The following is an 18,343-nucleotide window of genomic DNA, read 5'->3' on the forward strand; positions in this document are numbered from 1 at the left end:
CAGGCCTGGCTGGGGCTTAGCAACAGATTTCCAGTTGGATTGTCTCCCTGAAGGGCCACTTGCCCCACGTGGGCCGGTACGTTGTCGAGGAGGAGAAGGAGGAGAGGGCTCCAGCAGGGGCAGGAGGAGGCAGCGGTCAGTCGAAGGAGGGTGGCTCTCTGCCCCAGCCTGACCCTGCGCTTTGTCCGCACAGATACGGTCCCGGGCCAAGGTCGAGAAGATCCGAGCGAGCTTGTTTAACAACAACGACCTGATCGGCTTGTCCAGCCTGGACGGGGAGGACGAGCTGATGGAGATGTCCACGGAGGAGATCCTCACTGTGTCGGTCGTGAACCAGAGTCTGTTCGACACTCAGGGCAGCCCAGGGCTGGAAGACTACTTCAACGATAAGTCGATTAAAGGTGCGTTCTGGACCTGTTTCACTAATAGACTTTTTTTTAGCAATTTCAAATTTATAGGAAAAGTGGAATGAAAATTATTCCCTTCTCCGTTCCCAATTTTCTGTATTTTTAACATCTTACACGTGAACTCTGGGGGCACCCCTGGATTTGCAGACGGAAGAACTGGTTCTGGGGTGTCGGGAAGCCGGGACATGAGGTTTGTCACTTGGCTAACAGGAGACTCACTGTGCGCCTCTTCATACGACGTGGACAGAGGGCTGGGCAGGCAGCCCTGCGTGGGCCGCTGTGTGCCAGCCAGCCACAGGACCACCAGGAAGGGCTGTGCCACGGCTGGCCTCAGACATGAATGTGGGCTTGCATTCCAGTCATATTTCTCTCTCTCTAGGCAGGCCGCCCCTGGTTCGAGTTCAGGTACATTTGTTTTGTTGCGCCCTGTGGAGCTGGCACGTACCAAGGACGTAGCTGGTGATTATTTGGTCGTGTGCTCGAGGGCAGTGAGTGCTTCGCCCTTTAAAACCAGTCACTGGAGGAGGAACAGTTCCCGCTCCTCTTCCCACGGCCCCACTTTGTCGTCCTGGAGGCTCTGTCGGCGGGGGGGGCCCTGGCTGGCTTGCCCGCTCCTCCTGTTGGGACACCGAGGGCTCGCCCCGGCCCCGCAGAGCTGAGCCCACAGAAGGCCGCCTGCCGCCGGCGGGGCCCCAAGCGCCAGTCTGAGTGGCGGCCGCCGTTCCCCCTCCGTGCCGCGGCTGCAGTCCTGTGTGTGCTCACCGCGTTGCACACTGGCCTCTCGGGCTTTAACCCATGCTCTGTCTTCTCAGTCCTCACTGTCACTGGGGGTTTCACAGTGGGGCTGTTGCGTGTTGGTTTTCGTGCACAACAACGCAGTGGTGGGTCCAGGCTGTGCTGTTGCTGTTTCAGCTGTTCACTCCCCATCATGAAGTTCTGAAATGCTCCCTCAGCACTAGCACGAGGGTGAGGTGAGGCTTTGGGCACGAAATTTAGTGGGGCTCCAAAAAATTAATCTAGATAAACAATGTTTTAATGAAATATTTATAAAAGTTAAAATTAAAGCATGATGAACAAAACGTTAACGTTTTAAATATTGACAGGTCGCTATTACTGATTTTTCCTTTTGCATCAGACCTTAACACGACTCAGCAAAGTACTGTTAATACTGTGCTTATCATGGGTTTTTGGGATGTTAATTTTTTAAAATACTGCATTGAAATGTGTACCTGGATCACTGAGTTTTGGGGGAACTGTGCACTGAAGGGCCTGCGGGGCCAGCTCGCTGTCCGGGCCCTGTGAGGCTCTGGGCCCTGTTCCCGTGTCCGAGTAGGTTTCGCCCCCACAGCTGCCCACATGGGAAGCGTCAGATCCGTGGGGACCAGAGGCCTTTTTCTGCCACAATTACTGCTTTCCCAGTCTTGTCGTATTTGGGGTCAGAATTTAGTTCTCGTTCCTGATCCTGTTAGAGGCAAACCTTCCACATGAGGTACTCGGTCTCTGACAACGTATTTGCCACATTGCTGCCACGCATGTTTTGCTCGATATTCTTTCACTTGTGGTTTCGCTAAGTCAGTCAGCTCTTAGGGCTCGGCCACCGCTCCCTTATACCCGCCCCCTGCTGGCTGGGCTTGACCCGGCAAGGCTCTGTGTGTGCTCACCGCCCCCCACCAGGGAGAGGAGGGGCGGGGCAGGGAGGAGAAGGCAGTCAGCTCTTCAGTCTGGGGGGCCCTTGGCCGTGGGAGGCATGCAGACGGGCCCTGCAGGAACGGGGAGAGCACCTTCGGGAGCACCTGTTTGGGAGGAAAAAATAAGTATTTTTTTCTGTGCTCCCAGACAATTTTCTTGTATCAGAAAACTTTCTTTTTCCACCTACTCACTGTATGACTTTTGAAGCCTGTTCTCTAGTAAGCAATAACTAACTGTTTTTGACAACTTGTACATTCACTAAAAACACTTGCAGGCTCCGCATCCCCCTGACCCTGTGGGGTTCTCTCTCACACACAAACACGCTGTCGCGGGCACGGCAGGTTACACTGCCGTGATAAACAGCCCCGAGAGTTCAGTGGCTCCAACCCCGTGGAAGTTTCCATCTTGCACGTGTAAGAGTCCAGGGTGAGCTCTGTCGGACCAGGGGGCTCGTCACTGCCCTGCAGCCGGGGGGGGGGGGACGAGCACAGTGGAAGCCACCCAGCTCCAGAGTGGCTAACGTCCCGTGTCACAGAGCCACACCTGACAGCAGAGAAGCCTGGACGTGTGGCTGAGGCGTGTGCCCACCAAGGGGAAGTGAGGCTTTGGTGGACAGCTCCCTGTCACCGCTGAATGTCTGCTGCCCACTTCTAGAAGGAAATTGTTCATGCAGAATAGACTGCCGCGGGGCTTACCCTGACACAGCAGGTTCATGGCAGGTGGTTTTGCCCCCCCTCATTCTGACAGGCGAGAAGCTGGTGCCCGGGGCCAGAGAGGTGCTGACGGAGATATTTAAGAGCTGTGCCCACTCAGAGCAGATGCTGAGCCTGACGCCAGCAAAGCCCATCAAAGTGTCTGACATCTATCTTAGCAAAGAGCAGATCAACTCCCAGACGCCAGGCAATCTCCTCCACCTCTTCTTCACCAATGTCCGGCCTCCAAAGAAGGTTCTAGAGGACCAGCTCACCCAGGTAGCTGTCCCTCCCTGTTGTCCCTGATCTGAGCCTCAGGCATGTCTCGGGGGGGAGCCTGAGGACCCTGCCCCTCTGGTGCCCCACAGATCCTGAGGAAGTACGGCGTGCCAAAGCCCAAGTTCGACAAGGGCAAGTACAGCAAGGCCGGCAAGGAGCAGCACCCCGTGAAGGTGGTGAGCACGAAGCGGCCCATCACCAAGCCGCCTGCCAAGGAGAAGGCTGTGCTCAACAGCGTCAGGTGAGCGTCTGCGGGGCTCGGAAGGTGGGCCGGGCTGGGGCCGGGGCACGCGGGGGCCACACCCCAGCAGGCTCCCGGGAGGCTGGGCGTCCTGGCTCTTCTGTGCTGCTCGGGTCGGCTGGTAGAGAGCCTTTCATTGCATTCACAAGGGCAGGAACAGCCGGACCCACAGGCTGGATAGCAGGCCAGCCTGCATTGATAAAGCGTCTAAGATGTACAGGCCTGCTCAAAATTCTAACCTCCGTTAGCCACACAAACAATGCGTAGTGATTACAGAAAGACTGTAAAATGAGTACGCGCATAGTGAAAAAGTTGAACTACCCAATGCATAGCAACTACTTTTAACATTCAAGTACATAGCATTGTATTCATGTGTATGTGTCTTCCTTCTTAAACTTTAAAGGGCTAAAATGGTCCGAAGTTCAAGAGTATAAGCAGTGAAAAGCCACTCTTCTCTCTGTCCATCCTCAAGCCCCCAGTCCGCTCCCTGGGATGGCCCCGGTCACTCACACGGCCTTGCAGACTCTGTCACACACCCAGAGCTGGGAGCTGCGCCCGCCGCTGGCTCCTGGCTGCCTGCCTGCCTTTCCTACTCGTCTTGCACTAAAAGAACTTCCTTGTTCCTTTTTTTAATAGCTACACACCAGTCCGTGTGCACATGTGTGCATGTTTTAATAGGGTTTTCTTTAGAGACAGGCTTATGACTCTCAAGTCCTCATAGTTGAAACTCTGATAGCAAAGTGTTACTTAGCAGGAGTCTCGAGGAATTGTTTAAATAACCAGAAAAATAAGGGGTCTTTTCATTAATTACATATAAAGGGTGTGTTTAAATCAGTACTACCTGGTAGAACTGTCTGCGTGGTGGAAATCTGGGCTGTTTCTCAACCTGTGCTATTCGACACAGTAGCCACTGGCCGCCCACGAGCCCCTGAGACGTGGTGAGTGCAGCTAGGGAGCCGAATTTGTCATTTTATTTTAATAATTAAACTCAAGTAGCCACACCTGCCTAGTGGCTGCTTCTCGGACGGCGCGGCTCTGCAGGGACGAGGAGGAATGTTTGGGAAGTGCTTCTTAGGTGCCTCTCACACCGGACAGCATCGTTCGTCTTGACCATTTACGCTCAGTAAACTTTGCTGGGCCCGAACACAGCTGGCCTCGACCCCAGCCCCATCCGATCCCTGGGCAAACTCACGCACGAGTGAGGCTCCCTGCCCCCTCTGTCGGGAGGGGGGAGGGGGGCGGCCGCAGGAGTGCCCAGCCCAGTGCTGTGTCTGCAGCAGGACTGCCCTGAGCGAGAAGAAGCCGACTGTGAAGCCCAAGTCCCCGGAAAAGAGCAAGCCCGACGAGAAGGACCCAGAAAAGTCGCCCACCAAAAAACAAGAAGGTGAGGGAGCCGTGTGGGGCTCACGCCGGCGTGGGGCGGCTGCCGCCCTGGGGACAGGGGTCCGCCTGCGCACCAGCCTCTTTGCTTGTGCCTGACCAGCCCCTGGGGCTTTCGCTGGGCGCCCTTGGGCTTCAGTGTGGGCAGGGGCAGCATTGCTGTAGACACTGGGGCCACAGGCCTGGCCAGTGCTGGTCGCCGCCCCAGGGTGCTGCTTCGATGGTCGTGAACGTACAGAGGTCACAGTGGCCGCCCCAGAAATAGTGTATACCCGAGGCGAAAACCAGATGGTGGTGACTGAAGGCAAAGAGCTGGACGTCTGCCTACGCACTCTCTTCCAGCGGGTTCTTGCCTGGAGCATTAGAACTCCGGTCCCCTAAAGCCCGGGCAGAGTTGGAGAGTGCCACTCTCCTGGTCACAGGACAAGTCGAGAATGTCTCTGAGATTAGACAAAGACAGGGCTGTGGGGAGAGCACGGCACCGCTTGGTGACTAGACAGATGGCGTGAGGCTGCAGCTCAGAGATGCCGACCAGACTGGGCGATGCGGGTGCCTGGGCAGTGGGCGGAGAGGGCCGCTCCCTGACCTGGGGGCGGTGGGAGACGGGGGTCGGGTGGGTTGGGCCCTAAAAGAGAGGAAGCGACTGGAGTGTGTGGCGCGGCCCCACTGTGCGCAGTTCCCACCAAGTCCCTAACACTGTGGACACCTCCGTCAGTCCCCGAGGAGAAGTACCTGACCCTGGAGGGGTTCCACAAGTTCGTGGTGGACCGAGCCAAGCAAGACATCCGGAGCGTCTGGAGGGCGATCCTGTCCTGCGGTTACGACCTACACTTCGAAAGGTGAGAGGCGGCTCCTCGGCCCCTGTGGTGCCTCCTGTGAAAACTGATGGCAACGAGGGGTGCATTGCAAGAAACCCCGTCCTGGGGAGCCGTTCTCGCCGCCCTGTTTGTGATGCCCAGGGGCAGGGCTATCTGACAAAGGGCCTCCGGGAGCTGGACGTGGCCCTGGGGGACTCTGCGGCCTCTGCCCACCTCGCCCTTCTGCCCGCAGGTGCGCCTGCATCGACGTCCGCCACGCGCACAAGGCCTCGCGGAAGTGGACGCTGGAGATGGACGTGGCGCTCGTGCAGTACATCAACCGGCTGTGCCGCCACCTGGCCATCACGCCTGCGCGGCTCCACCCCCACGAGGTGTATCTGGACCCCGCGGACACCACCGACCCCAGAGTGGCCTGTCTCTTGAGTACGTGGCCCTGGGGGGATGCTTTTCTGGGATAGCCCGGGGTGCCGCCTTGTCTGGGCACTCGCCCACCCCCATGGCACCCGGAATGTACACACAGATACCGCACGGAGAAAAGTCCTCCTCCGGGAGCCCGCCCCTGGGCAATGACCCGTCACGACAGGTTGGCAGTTGGCTCCACGTGCACTCAGGCTGCTGCTTCGCCTGAGCCCCCGTGCTCAGCCGCGGGTCCGGAGCCCTTGCTCTCTCCTGGACGCCGTGGGGGGACTGTGGGCAAGGAGTTGTCCCGGCGCCGGCCTCGCGCGGGGGGGAGGAGACAGGTGTGAGGACGGGCAGGTGCAGGGCGGTGTGCCTGGTTCCCAGCTTCCCACTCCAGAGCCGCGTTGCAGGAAGGGCACACAGGGCTGCACACTGTTGTTGCGACTTCCTGTGCCTTGGTAATTATTTCAAAAGTAAAAATTTAAAAATAACATAGTGCACAGTGCCAGCATGGCCCGGAGGTGGGCAGGGGACCTTGGAGTCCTTAAGAGCAGGGCCGCCCGCTGGCCCGCCTGGGCCTCGCCCTTTGTCTCAGGCACCTCGGGAGACAAAATCCACCGCGGACCCTCCTGGGCCCACTGGAGACAGAAACACCCCACTGCTGGCGGTCCTCCCCAGGGGCGGGGACCACCTGAGTCTGCTCACGGAGGGAGAGCCCCCGGCCTGACCGCCCCGTGCCCCACAGACGTGCCCGTGGAGAGCCTGCGCCTGCGCTTCGCCCTGCTGCAGTCCCTGAACACCACGCTGGAGACCTTCTTCCTGCCCCTGGTGGAGCTGCGCCAGACGCCCACGCTCACGCACAGCATCGCGGCCCTGCTGAAGGAGGCCAAAGGTCAGTGCCGACCCAGGCCGTCCCACAGGCAGGGCCAGCCCGCCCGCAGGCCGCTGCCCCTGAGGACACCCCGCACCCGGCCTTACACTCGCCATGCCGGTCTGCCCTGGACTGGCCGGCCCACCCAAGGGCAGCTCCACTGCGCTCTGAAACACGAGTGCGCTCTGAGGGGAGGAGACCTCCCAAACGTGCCTCAGCCTGGTCGGAAAGACACACAGTTAAAGCTCTGGCTTACCCTCTGCCCCCAGGTTGCTGCCTCCCAGAGGGGCCACGAACAGGTGACCGTCAGTCCTTCCAGACGTTTCTGTTCACACACACAGGGACGCGCACACACACACACACACTTTCTTGGACTTTTCATCGGAGTGGGTGTTGCACACTCATCCTGCACTCCGTTTTCTGTTGGACCGCCTGCCTTGGAGACGTGCAGGGGCGCGCACGGGGCCAGCCTGCCTCGCTCCCCGCCGTGCCAGTGCCGCAGTCGGTCGCTGCGTTCTCTCTGTTGGGGGGCATGTGGGTGGTTTTTGTTGTTTGCTCTTTCGGGAGATGCCACGGCCAACCCCCTTGTTCGCTGTGTGTTTGGGTTCGGGTTTCTGCCAGCTGGGGGTGACGGAGTCCAAGAGTCTGTGTGTGGACACTTGGGCAGACCCGAACAGAGCATCCTCCAGAAGTCCCGACCACTGATGCGCCCCCCCACCCCCCGCCCCAGCATGGTGTGCGAGCCCCCACCCAGGGACCTGAGGGGGGCCCAGGGGAGACTGCACAGACACAGTGGGGACAGCATGGCCTCGGCCGGGCCCCGGGGTGACGGGAAAAGAAGGGAAGCGGCCCCACCCCAGCCTCTCTCCCATGTCCCTCCCCCAGGCCTGATCTTCTATGACACGAAGGTGACCGTCATGAACCGGGTGCTGAACGCCACGGTGCAGAGGACCGCCGACCACGCGGCGCCTGAGATCACCCTGGACCCCCTGGAGATTGTGGGAGGTGAGAGCCCCGCTACCCGGGCCAGAGGGGCACGTGGAGGACGCCTCCGGAAGGAGGGCGCGGGCTCCCACGACAGCCCCCCCTCGCCCGGCTGCTCTGTCGTTGTGCCCTCGCGGCCCGTGTGCTCGAGTCCCCGTGGTGGTGGCTGCTGGCTTCGGAGTCCCCCGTGAGCTCTGCACTCCGGGCGGCAGGGGGCAGGGGAGCCTTCCCTTTACGCCTCAGTGGAGACTCCGTCTTGTCCATCTGTCTGGTGGCCACCCCTCACTGCAGGGGCGGAGGCAAACGCAGGCTTCGTTGTGGTTGGCCACAGACCTGCTAAAATCAGGGCGGGGTGGGGGGGCGAGCTCCCCCGGAGACAAGGGCAAGGAGGGCAAGGAGGGGAGGGGCCGACGCCTGGAGAACCCGGAAGGCTCTCCCGTGAGGGCACCCCGCGGCCAAGGCAGGAGAGACCTGAAGACGTGTGCGGAGCAGAGGGCGGGCACGGTGGCCGCACCAGGGACGGGGGAGGTCGGGGGAAAGCAGGGGCCGGGCAGGGCGCTGCCTGTGGGGGAGGACCCGAGCCGGCCCTGGGCGGGCGCGGGCAGCCTTTCTCCGTCCCCGTCTCTCTTTCCAGGGGAGATCAGAGCATCCGAGAACTCCTACTTCTGCCAAGCTGCCCGGCAGCTCGCCTCGGTGCCCTCCTCTCAGCTGTGCGTCAAGCTGGCCAGTGGCGGGGACCCCACCTACGCCTTCAACATCCGCTTCACCGGGGAGGAGGTGCACGGCACCAGTAGGTGGCCGCCCCGGCAGGCCCTCCTCCAGCCCATCCAGGGCGGGGGCTGTGTCGAGTAAAATCCTGAGGCGGTTTTTGCCTAAACTGCCCGCAAGAGTCAGAGCCACCTGCCCCCGGTGCGAACTGTGTCTGCCGTTGGTCTGGGACTTCAGCCCAGTGCCATCCAGGCTTGGGGACCACGCCTGTGGTCGGGGACAGGGTGGGTGCGGGAAGGAGCTTCCGTGCGGACTGGCTCTCCCTGGGGGGCCCCCTGGCTGGGGGATGCTTGGACTAAAAGCTCGTAAGTGTCCCGTGAGAGACCGGCGGCAGGACCCCTTAACGGAAATGGGGCCTCTGTCATTTCACGCCGTCAGGATGAGCGCGAGCAGCTCAGAAAACGTGCTCGCGTGGCCCTCTCTCCCAGTCACTGTGGTCCCCCCAGACACGCAGGAGCTCACCCCCGCTCCGGGTGGGGGAGGAGACCGGTTCTCACCCGGGCGCACTGTAGCAGGTGGGGGGGGGGGGCTGTTGCAGCAGCCCCAGCCCCAGGCCCGCTCTGGCCCTGGGGGCACTGGCCCGGCAGCGGCGTCCCAGCCGGCACTGAGGGGTCCTGAGGAGACACCCCCGGGTTCCCCAAAAGCAGGGCTCCCCGAATGCACCAGGCCCCCCACAACATGCTGCATTCCCCCAAGCGCCAGAACTTGTTCACAGATAGGTAAACTGTGCCACTGGCGAGGTAGCAGCTTCTCCAAGGTCAGGCAGCAGCTACCTGGGGTTCAAACTCAGGTCTGTCCGATTCCAAAGCGCCACCCTTGAACTTGGTGGCTTCAGCTGGCAGGAATCTCCTGCCTCTTCCTGGAAGCTGAGTGAGGGCCAGGCCCTGACATCCGTCCCCAAGCACGCCCTCCACGTGGCCCTGACCAGGCACGCGCAGCTGTCCTCAGAGCCTCCTGGCCTCGGGCGCTGGCCGAGAGTGTGCACACAGGCCGGAGGAGGCCCTGCCCCAGGGGAGCTTGCGAGAGACCCAGAGGCGCCTTTGGAATGGCAGCCGCAGGAAGCTCATAATCGCCCGTCACCCCTGGCGTGGGTCCGTGCGTCCGTCCATGCCCTGTGCGTCCCCTGCACAGACACTGGGCACCTGGGCCTCGGAGGGAGCACCCCTGGGTGAAACAGGGGCCCCGCCCTGGGCACGGGGGACAGACGTGGACCACACAAGCCGGCAACTAGCCTGTGCGGTGGGTGCAGTGACTGTCCCCGTCCGATTGGGTGGCAGAGGCTGGCTCAGGGAATGGAGTGATTCCCTGCCTGGCAAGTGACGCGGCAGGATTTGACCCCGGGTCTCCTGGCCCTCGGCGAGTGTTCCTTCGGCCGCACCGTGGCTGCAGTCAGCTTGGCGGAGGAGCCGATGCCCCGGCGCGGACGCAGCGTGTTGGGCTGGGAGGCTGGCAGGTGGCGGTGCTAACGGGGCTCCCTCTGTCCGCAGGCGGCTCTTTCCGCCACTTCCTGTGGCAGGTGTGTAAGGAGCTGCAGAGCTCCTCGCTGTCCCTGCTCCTGCTGTGCCCCAGCTCGGCCGTCAACAAGAACAAGGTACGGCTCCTGAGCCCTGGGGTCGCTGAGGTCCGGCGCCCCAGCAGTCAGATCCCAAGTGGCAGTGGCTCCCGGGGGGTGTCCCCCTCAGCTCCCCGTCCTTTCGCAAGCCTCCCTGGTCTGGGGGCCAGCACTGGCTGTTCCCTGGCACGCACCAGTGACCTGGCCTGTGTCTCCATGCCCAGGGCAAGTACATCCTGACCCCCAGCCCCATCACCTACGGGGAGGAGCAGCTGCTGCACTTCCTGGGCCAGCTGCTGGGCATCGCGATTCGCGCAGACGTCCCTCTGCCCCTGGACCTGCTGCCCTCCTTCTGGAAGACGCTGGTGGGCGAGCCCCTGGACGCCGACCGGGACCTGCAGGAGGCCGACGTGCTCACCTACAACTACGTCAAGAAGTTCGAGAGTGTGAGTGGAAGCGCATTTATTCGGGGGACAGCAGGGCCTCTGGGACCCTTACTGCCGCCACGGTGGCCCAGGGGACCCGAGCTCCCGGCCGAGGACCAAGGACCGGTAGGGTCTCCCAGAGAGCTTCCTTTGGTGGCGGGGACCAGAGCCTCTGTCTTTCCCCCCTGATGACAGCGGCCGCCTGTGGCGACCCTACCAGCCCCGTGGGGCCTCCAGGGACGCAGAGGCGGGGGCTCCCGGCGCGAGACTGAGCAGAGGCGCTGGGGCTCCGTTTCAGGGCTTCACCCGAGCCCAGGTCAGCTCCCGGGGCCCCCTGAGGCTGGCCAGGGAGACCGGAGGAATGGGGCGCCGTGTCCCTTCCCTTGTGCATTGGGACCCGCAGAGATAGTGAGGCCACGGCCACGTCTGAACGTTTGTCTCCATGCCCAGCCCAGGCCCTGGAGGGGTGTGGCCGGTGCCCGGGCTGCTGCTGGGCCACGGCTGGCCCACTGAAAGCTTTGTAGCACCAGGCACCCATAGGGGTCACCCTCTAGACTGCCCCAGCAGGGGTGACCGTGGCCTCTGAGCTAGCCTCTCCCCTTGGCGGGCCACCTGCCTTCGCTCACAGGGGAGCTGGCCTTGTGCCTGGGCTTGTCTGAGGCTGCTCCGTGGGGGCCTCAGCTGCAGGAGGGTGTCAGCGGGCCCTGCCCCCGCTGGCACAAACCGTGGGGCCCTCTGCGGGGGTTGGCTTGGCCAGGCCCTCTGTAGTCGTCCCCTCAGCTGCCACTTGAGGGCAGACTGCACAAGGGAGCAGGAAAGCTGAGACACTGGATCCCAGCGCCTTGGAGGAGAACCGGGTGAGGCAGAAGTGTGAGAGCAGAGTGCCCTCCAGGCCCCGCTCCCAGACATCCTCCATCCTCCCAGGCTGTGGGCAACGGCCTGGGCCTCGGGCAGGCAGGGGGCGCCTCGGGCAGGCAGGGGACGTGAGAGGTCTCCAGGCAGATAGTCCAGCCAGGGCAGGGCATGGGCAAGGCCCCAGAGGGCGCTGGAACACCAGGGAGCGCAGAGCCGGGGGTGGGGGGGGGGGGGGCTGCCGCGCAGGCACGCACACACTCAGGCGCTGATCCACACCTTCACCCCCCTGGAGCAGCTGCGGGGTCTCCTCCCCTGGGTCGAGTCCCCTCGTCTCAGTAGCCCGGCCTGCACAGCGGCGCCCTGTGGGGCCTAACCGTGGGGCGCCGACGGGTGGAGGAGCCCGTACACCTTCCACTGGGGGAGTACGTCGGGGCTCTCTGCTGGCAAGTGACAGGAAGCCCAGCCCAAACCAGCTTAGAAAAGTATTTTGTGCACGACTTGCTCCTAAAACTGAATGCGCACACCTGGACACGGCTTCGGGCAGGGCTGGCCCCGGGAGCTCGGAGGACAGCATCAGCAGTTGGTCTCCAGAGCGCCCCCTGCAGGGCAAGGCGTGCATGTCACCTCCACGTCCGCTCCAGGGAGAGTGGCAGCTGCCTCCAAACAGCCGTGGGGAGAGCCTTGCACCTGGGGTCTCACGTGCCGCTCCCTAAGCGGGTGGCTGGCTCTGGTGGCCAGGCCCATGCCGTGTGCCCATTCTTTATGGCCAAGGGTAGCCAGCCCCCGCCCACACTGCGCCTGGGGTCCGCCCATCTGGAGGCTGGTCCATCTTCCTGGGGGCCTTGGGAGCGGGCGGGCAGTCAGTCTCTGGCTGCCTCTGCGTTCCAGATCAACGACGAGACCGAGCTGGAGGCCTTGTGCGCCGAGATCGCCTCCCAGCACCTGGCCATGGAGAGCCCTGACAGCCCCAACAAGCCCTGCTGCCGGTTCACCTACCTGACCATGATGGGCGAGGAGGTGGAGCTGTGCAGCCGCGGCCGGCACATCCCTGTGGCGTGAGTGTGTGCGCATGGGCGGGGGACTGGCCGTGCCGGCGGGCACCGGGGGCGAGGTCAGGGGACGGCCGTTTCCTCCAGTGTGGGGGAAGTGAGGGAGAGCGCCGTCCAGCAGCAGGACTTGGACGTTAAGAAAACGTCAGCCCTGGGGTGGGGACACGCGCCGGCAGCCGAGGGTGTCACTGAGCTGCCAGGACAGGCAAATCCGGGTAACTGGGCCCCGAGGAGCAGCCCCGTCCACTGCCTTGGCCTTCTCACTCACCCGTGCCCCCCGGCCCCCCAGGTGGGAGAACAAGGACATCTACGCGGCAGCCATCCGGAGCCTGCGGCTGCGGGAGCTGCAGAATGACGAGTGCGTGACGGCAGTGCGGGCGGGCCTGGGCTCCATCATCCCCCTGCAGCTGCTCACCACGCTCAGCCCGCTGGAGATGGAGCTGCGGACCTGCGGCCTCCCGTACATCAACCTCGAGTTCCTGAAGGTCAGTGGCCTGGGGCCTGGCCAGCAGGCAGTGCCAGCCTATCCTCGGACGTCCTGTGTCCCAGCAGTGTCCTCACGTGTGGGAGGAGCTGGGCTCGCCCCCCTCTCACAGCTCAGTAAACTGAAGCTGAGGGAGAGTCACTTGCCCAGTGTCACACAGCCCGCAGGTGGCAGTCAGACTGCGCACCCGGGTTGCCTGCTTCCAGAGCCCACGCCTCAGCCGCCGTTCGGAGGGGATCCGCCCTCTTGCCCAGACCCCTCCACTCCTCAGCCCGTGCCCACCTCCCTCGGCTGGGCCCTGGCGGCCCTTGCGCAAGTGACTTCCCCTCTAGTGGAACGGTGACAGGACCTGCCCAGTGGGATCTGAGGGGTCAGATGCTTATAAGCCCTGCTGCCAGGTCCAGTGCCCAGGCCACAGGCACCCAAACAAGCGGTGGCACCACCGCCGCTGTGGCCAGTGTCATCGTGGGAACCTCCCCGTGTCCTGCGGCCACCGTTTCCCTGCCGCACCTGTCCCAGGGCTGGGCCTGACGGGAGGGGCCCGGACCCGCTCACACCCGGGGGCCTTTCTTCCCCAGGCCCACACCATGTACCAGGTGGGGCTGATGGAGACGGACCAGCACGTCGAGTTCTTCTGGGGGGCGCTGGAGATGTTCGCCCAGGAGGAGCTGTGCAAGTTCATCAAGTTCGCCTGCAACCAGGAGCGCATCCCGTTCACCTGCCCCTGCAAAGACGGGGGCCCCGACACGGCCCATGTGCCCCCGTACCCCATGAAGATTGCCCCTCCAGATGGCACAGCAGGTACCGCCCTCCCCTGGTCATGCCCCAGGTGGGCACGCACAGGCCCTTCCCGCAGCCTGGAGCTTGGCCCTGCGTGGGGGGGAACAGTGCACCGGGGACCCGGACTCTAAATAAAGCCCAAGTGTGAGCGAGGGAGAGGCAGGTGGGAGTCCCAGGCCTTCCAAACCGGACCGTCCCCGGTGCAACACAGGCTCAATGCTGGTATATCTTCTAATATCTTTAAAGGCTAAAAACCCAGAAATGTTTTCATCTCTTAATTTTTAAATGAAGAACAGTAATGAAAAAATGGAAACAAAACCCTTTGCTGGTCAAACAAACCTGTCCACACCTAGATGCCCTCACAGGTCAGCAATCTGGTGCCTGCGCTGTGCGGCAGTTCTGTGTCTGCCTGTTTTCCAGAACCTTCTGCCCCACCCCAGGGGAGAGGCCAGCCAGGCCTCCCTGGGACCCAAGCCCAGCCGCAGGCCCAGCCCTCCAATGCTGGCCCCGTGTTTTCCCGCAGGCTCCCCAGACTCGCGCTACATCCGTGTGGAGACCTGCATGTTCATGATCAAGCTGCCCCAGTACTCCTCCCTGGAGATCATGCTGGAGAAACTCCGCTGTGCCATCCACTACCGCGAGGACCCCCTGAGTGGCTGAGGGGAGGGAGCGCGGAGCTCGGCTGTCACCCAGGCACCGCCCTGCCGGCTTGGAGAGCCCGCCGCCGCTGGGCACGTCCCTCCAGGCCCTGCGCGAGGAGTTGGCGACATTTTGCTTTTCTGAACTTTTGTCCACATTCCAGGACCTCCTGGAAGACTTAACCCTTTGTATTTGTACGTTTTGTGATGGGTTGGTTCTTTTGCTACCTGTTTATGGTATGTTCGTAGGGTAGTTTAGCTCCCAGACAGTTTGTGACTCAGATCTTCCTGGACACTGTCCCTCCTGGACACTGTCCTTCCTGGGCACTGGATTCTGAAGCCCTCAAGCCCCAGGCGGTTCCACGTCACAGAACCACCCGACGGGAAGCTGGCGGCGAGAAGCCACCGGCCACTCAGTGCCCCGCCCCTTCTGCAGAGCGCGTCCACCAACAAGCCTGTGGCCAGGCCTGTCCCTGCCGCCCGGAGCTGGAGCTCCCCCGGGCGAGGCTCCTGTTGGCCTTCTCCCGTCTTGACGCGGCCAGGCCAGCTGCCCAGATGCGGGAGCCTTCTTCGTTAATCTCCCGGCTTTAGAGCCTCGTTAATGGTCTGGGTTTTTCTGAGGAAAAGCCCACCACGGTCCCCCTATCCCTTCCCACCCAGACGACCCTCTCTGTCCTCCCCTGGGGCCCTGGTCCGAGTTTCCCCGCGTGCTGCTCAGGAGCAGGTGACCGAAGGGTTCGCTCCTGCCATCGGTTCGCAGAGCCAGGCCGGTGCGTCCCAGCCCCAGGAGTCACGGGACACCCGGAGTTGGAGGGACAGGCTGGGTGGGGAAGCGCGTGGTCCCCGCCTACCCGCTCTGTGCGGAGACACGGCCCCTCCTCACGGCAGCAGCGTTTGGAGGCAGGGGCTGAGGAAGGGGCCCCAAGCCCGGCTTAGGAAGCGCTGTCTGAGGTGCTCGGCTCGATCGGGGTCTGCTTCAGTGACGAAGACCTTCGGGTCCAGCTGGAGACACAAGGGGGGTCCTGCTGCTCCCCCAGCTGGGCCCACCCAGCAAACCCCGCGCCGCCCCGCGTGCGCGCCAGGGCCAGGCTGCTGCAGCTCGCCCGCTGCCCCGGTGCACCTGTGCCCCCGTAGGTCTCCGTCCAGTGGTACTCCATGCGAGCAGCATCTGCATCCCGTTGGACTGTCACTTTGGGCCTTGCCGGTTCTCAGAGTCCCGTCACTGTATTTATTGTATAATACTGTGAATACCGGAGGTCCTGAGTGAGTGCTGGCAGGCCGCTTTGGCGCGTGGGTGCTGGTGAGAGGATGCTGCGGCCCTGCCTGCCGGGAGATGTGCGGGCCCGAGCCTTTCGCTCCCATCTCCTCCCCCGTTGCTCTTAGGAACTGCGTTAAGGACCGTTGTAGAAAAGCTCCCCCGACCTAAGGAAACGATAAACCTGGATTAACCGTCGGTGGCATCGCTGGCGTCACTCAGGTGATGCAGGATCAGAGTCTGGAGGTGAGTGCCCACAGTTGCCCTGCTGTGAAGGGGTGTGGTGGGCCACTGCCTCTGGGGCCGCAGCCCCTCCCTGGAGGTCACAGCAGGATGCAGTCCTGACAAGGGTCCTTTTATGTGATTTCTGCATAATGAAAGAGCCTTTGGGTTTATTAGGAGTGGTTCTTCCTCCTGTATTTTTAAATTCTTGGTTCCCTGCAATCCTCCCCGTCCACTGAATGAACTCGGAATCCTGTCAGCTACCTCCCCATGAGGGGTTTGGGAAGCTCTGTTGGCCCAGCACTTGATCAGGTGACAGCCGTGAGTGAGGTGTCTGCTGCTAGCACGGCCGCTTCTCCCAGAGAGCACAGCAAGGTCCGGACAGATCCAAACCTTGGCCCTAAAACACGTGTGCTGTAAAGTTACTTGATGTATATTTATTATAATTATTTATGGTTGCATTTAACAAACTTTCCATTCAATTTGATGCTATTTACACCATTGCTGTGTAAAAGAAGCTCACTACAGGAAAAGTCTCACCAATAAATAATCTTCATCTAATTTTGATTTACCCCAAGAGTTGTGTGATCATCTCCTCTTTAAAATTTTTTACTCTTCAATTACAGTTGACACTCAATATTAGTTTCAGGTGTACAGCGGTAATCAGACATTTATGTAACTTATGGGGTGATTTCCCCCAATGACCTTGGTCCCACCTGATGCCACGGTTGCCGCAGACTAGTCTCTGCTGCGCCTCACGTCCGTGGCTTTGGAACTGGCGATTCGGACGTCCTGACCCCTCCACCTTTTGCACCAACCCTCCCTACTCCCCTGCCATCTGAATGGATGAGTTTCTGTTTCTTCATTAGGTTCATCCGTGTCATCACAAATGTCAACATTTCATTTTCTATGGCTGAGTAGTAGTCCATGTTTATGCATATTTATCCGTTCGTCTGTTGACACTTAGGTTTTTTCCATACCATGGCTATTGTAAGTAATGCTGCAGTGAATATAGGGGTGCATATAGCTTTTCAAACTAGTGTGTTGGATTTCTTCAGATAAATACCCACGTAGGGCTGCAGGATCATTTGGTGGTTACGGTTTTTCGAGGAACCTTTACACTGTTTTCCACGGTGGCCCTAACAATCTGCAATCTGACCAACAGTTCATGAGGATTCCCTCTTCTCCACGTCCTCGCCATTTGCTGATTTGATGGTAGCCCTTCTGACAGATGTGAGATGGTATCTCATTGTTTTAATCTGCATTGCTCTGATGATTAGTGATGTTGAACATCCTTTTGTCTGTTGACCATTTGTATGTCCTCTTACGTATGAATTCCTTACGTACTTTGGATATTACCCCTTATCAGATACAGCATCAGCAAGCTCCCTTCTGCCCCCCAGGAGGTTGTCTTTTGCTCCTGTTGGTTTCCTTCACCGTCAGGGCTTTTAGTTCGATGTAGTCCTATTTCGTTTTTGTTTCCCTTGTCTAAGGAGAAATGTCAAAAAATACCACTAAGAGCAGGGTCAGAGTTTACTGCTTTCATTTTCTTTTAGGAGTTTTATGGTTTGGGGTCTTATATTTAAGTCTTTAATCCATTTTCTGTTGATTCTTGTATAGACAGGGTGGGGCACAAGGTTTACAGTCGTTGAGTGCACAGTTTATTCTTGAATGGAAACTAATACAATTAATAATACAAACTGTAAACCTACTTTGGCCCCACCTGCAGCGAGAAAAGAGGAGTCTGGTCACTTTTTTACACGTATCCCTCCAGTTTCCCAGGGAGCCTGGCCAGGCGTTTGTGTCTGTGGGTCAGGGAGACCTGCTGTGTCACCCAGTCTTGGCAGAGTGCCCTGTGTGGGTTGGGTGTACCCTCCTCTTCAGGTGCTGCTGGCACAGCAGTGATGGGACTGGCCCTCGGGCTGACTGGCTGTGCAGGCTGGCTCTGACCACAGCGGACGAGTTCTCGTACAGGGGCTGATTCCACAGAGCAGTCACAACAGTGCATTGGGGATTTGTAACAAATACATAAATAAATGTGCAACAATAGTGCAGAGGCTGGGAGGAAAGAAAATGCGTGTTGTGATACCAAACATGAAGTCGTATATCACTGGAAGGCAGACTGTGATAAAGGTGTACACTGTAAACCCTAATGCTACTACTTAAATAATAGTTATAACTAATTAAGACAACAAAGGAGATAAAATGGAATCATAGAAGTATTCAGAAGAAGAAACAAAACGGCATGAGACACAGAAAACAAACTTTTAAAGCCACCCATTTACACATTACACATAAATGGTTTGCACACTCAGCTAAGACAGATGTCAGATTGGCCCAGAAAATGAAAACCCAGCTACCTGCAGCCTTCGAGAAACCCACCTGATGTGTTTAGATACAAATAGCATAAAAGTAAAAGGATGGGAAAAGGTACTATGCTAACACTAATCAGAAGAAAGCTGAGGAGTGGAAATTATTATCGCTATGTTTCAGAGCAAATATTACAAATATGGGTCATTTAATAAAGGAGCCAATGAAACAAGAATGTAACTATC

At 60.1% G+C, this 18,343-nt stretch overlaps 1 protein-coding gene across 7 annotated transcripts in view; it reads left to right on the forward strand.

Moving 5' to 3' along the window:
* Positions 1-16,367, forward strand: part of HECTD4 (HECT domain E3 ubiquitin protein ligase 4) — a 157,120-nt gene extending 140,753 nt beyond the window's left edge. For 3 of the 7 annotated variants that reach the window (XM_045844468.1, XM_045844486.1, XM_045844492.1), the window contains exons 62-76: positions 194-401; positions 2,844-3,067; positions 3,157-3,308; positions 4,586-4,692; positions 5,365-5,527; positions 5,739-5,929; positions 6,651-6,797; positions 7,662-7,781; positions 8,395-8,550; positions 10,016-10,119; positions 10,305-10,526; positions 12,249-12,415; positions 12,699-12,894; positions 13,472-13,694; positions 14,197-16,367. In XM_045844468.1, coding sequence (XP_045700424.1) covers positions 194-401; positions 2,844-3,067; positions 3,157-3,308; positions 4,586-4,692; positions 5,365-5,527; positions 5,739-5,929; positions 6,651-6,797; positions 7,662-7,781; positions 8,395-8,550; positions 10,016-10,119; positions 10,305-10,526; positions 12,249-12,415; positions 12,699-12,894; positions 13,472-13,694; positions 14,197-14,333 — 2,517 coding nt within the window. In that variant the 3' untranslated portion in view covers positions 14,334-16,367. The remainder of the gene's footprint in view (positions 1-193; positions 402-2,843; positions 3,068-3,156; positions 3,309-4,585; positions 4,693-5,364; positions 5,528-5,738; positions 5,930-6,650; positions 6,798-7,661; positions 7,782-8,394; positions 8,551-10,015; positions 10,120-10,304; positions 10,527-12,248; positions 12,416-12,698; positions 12,895-13,471; positions 13,695-14,196) is intronic. The other 4 variants (XM_045844502.1, XM_045844521.1, XM_045844478.1 and 1 more) reach the window with 3 other exon arrangements.
* Positions 16,368-18,343: the final 1,976 nt, after the last annotated feature.

The sequence above is a fragment of the Phyllostomus hastatus genome, unplaced genomic scaffold, assembly GCF_019186645.2.
Source record: "Phyllostomus hastatus isolate PE091 unplaced genomic scaffold, TTU_PhHast_1.1 phas_contig_1162, whole genome shotgun sequence".
In the NCBI taxonomy this organism is placed as follows: Eukaryota; Metazoa; Chordata; class Mammalia; order Chiroptera; family Phyllostomidae; genus Phyllostomus; species Phyllostomus hastatus.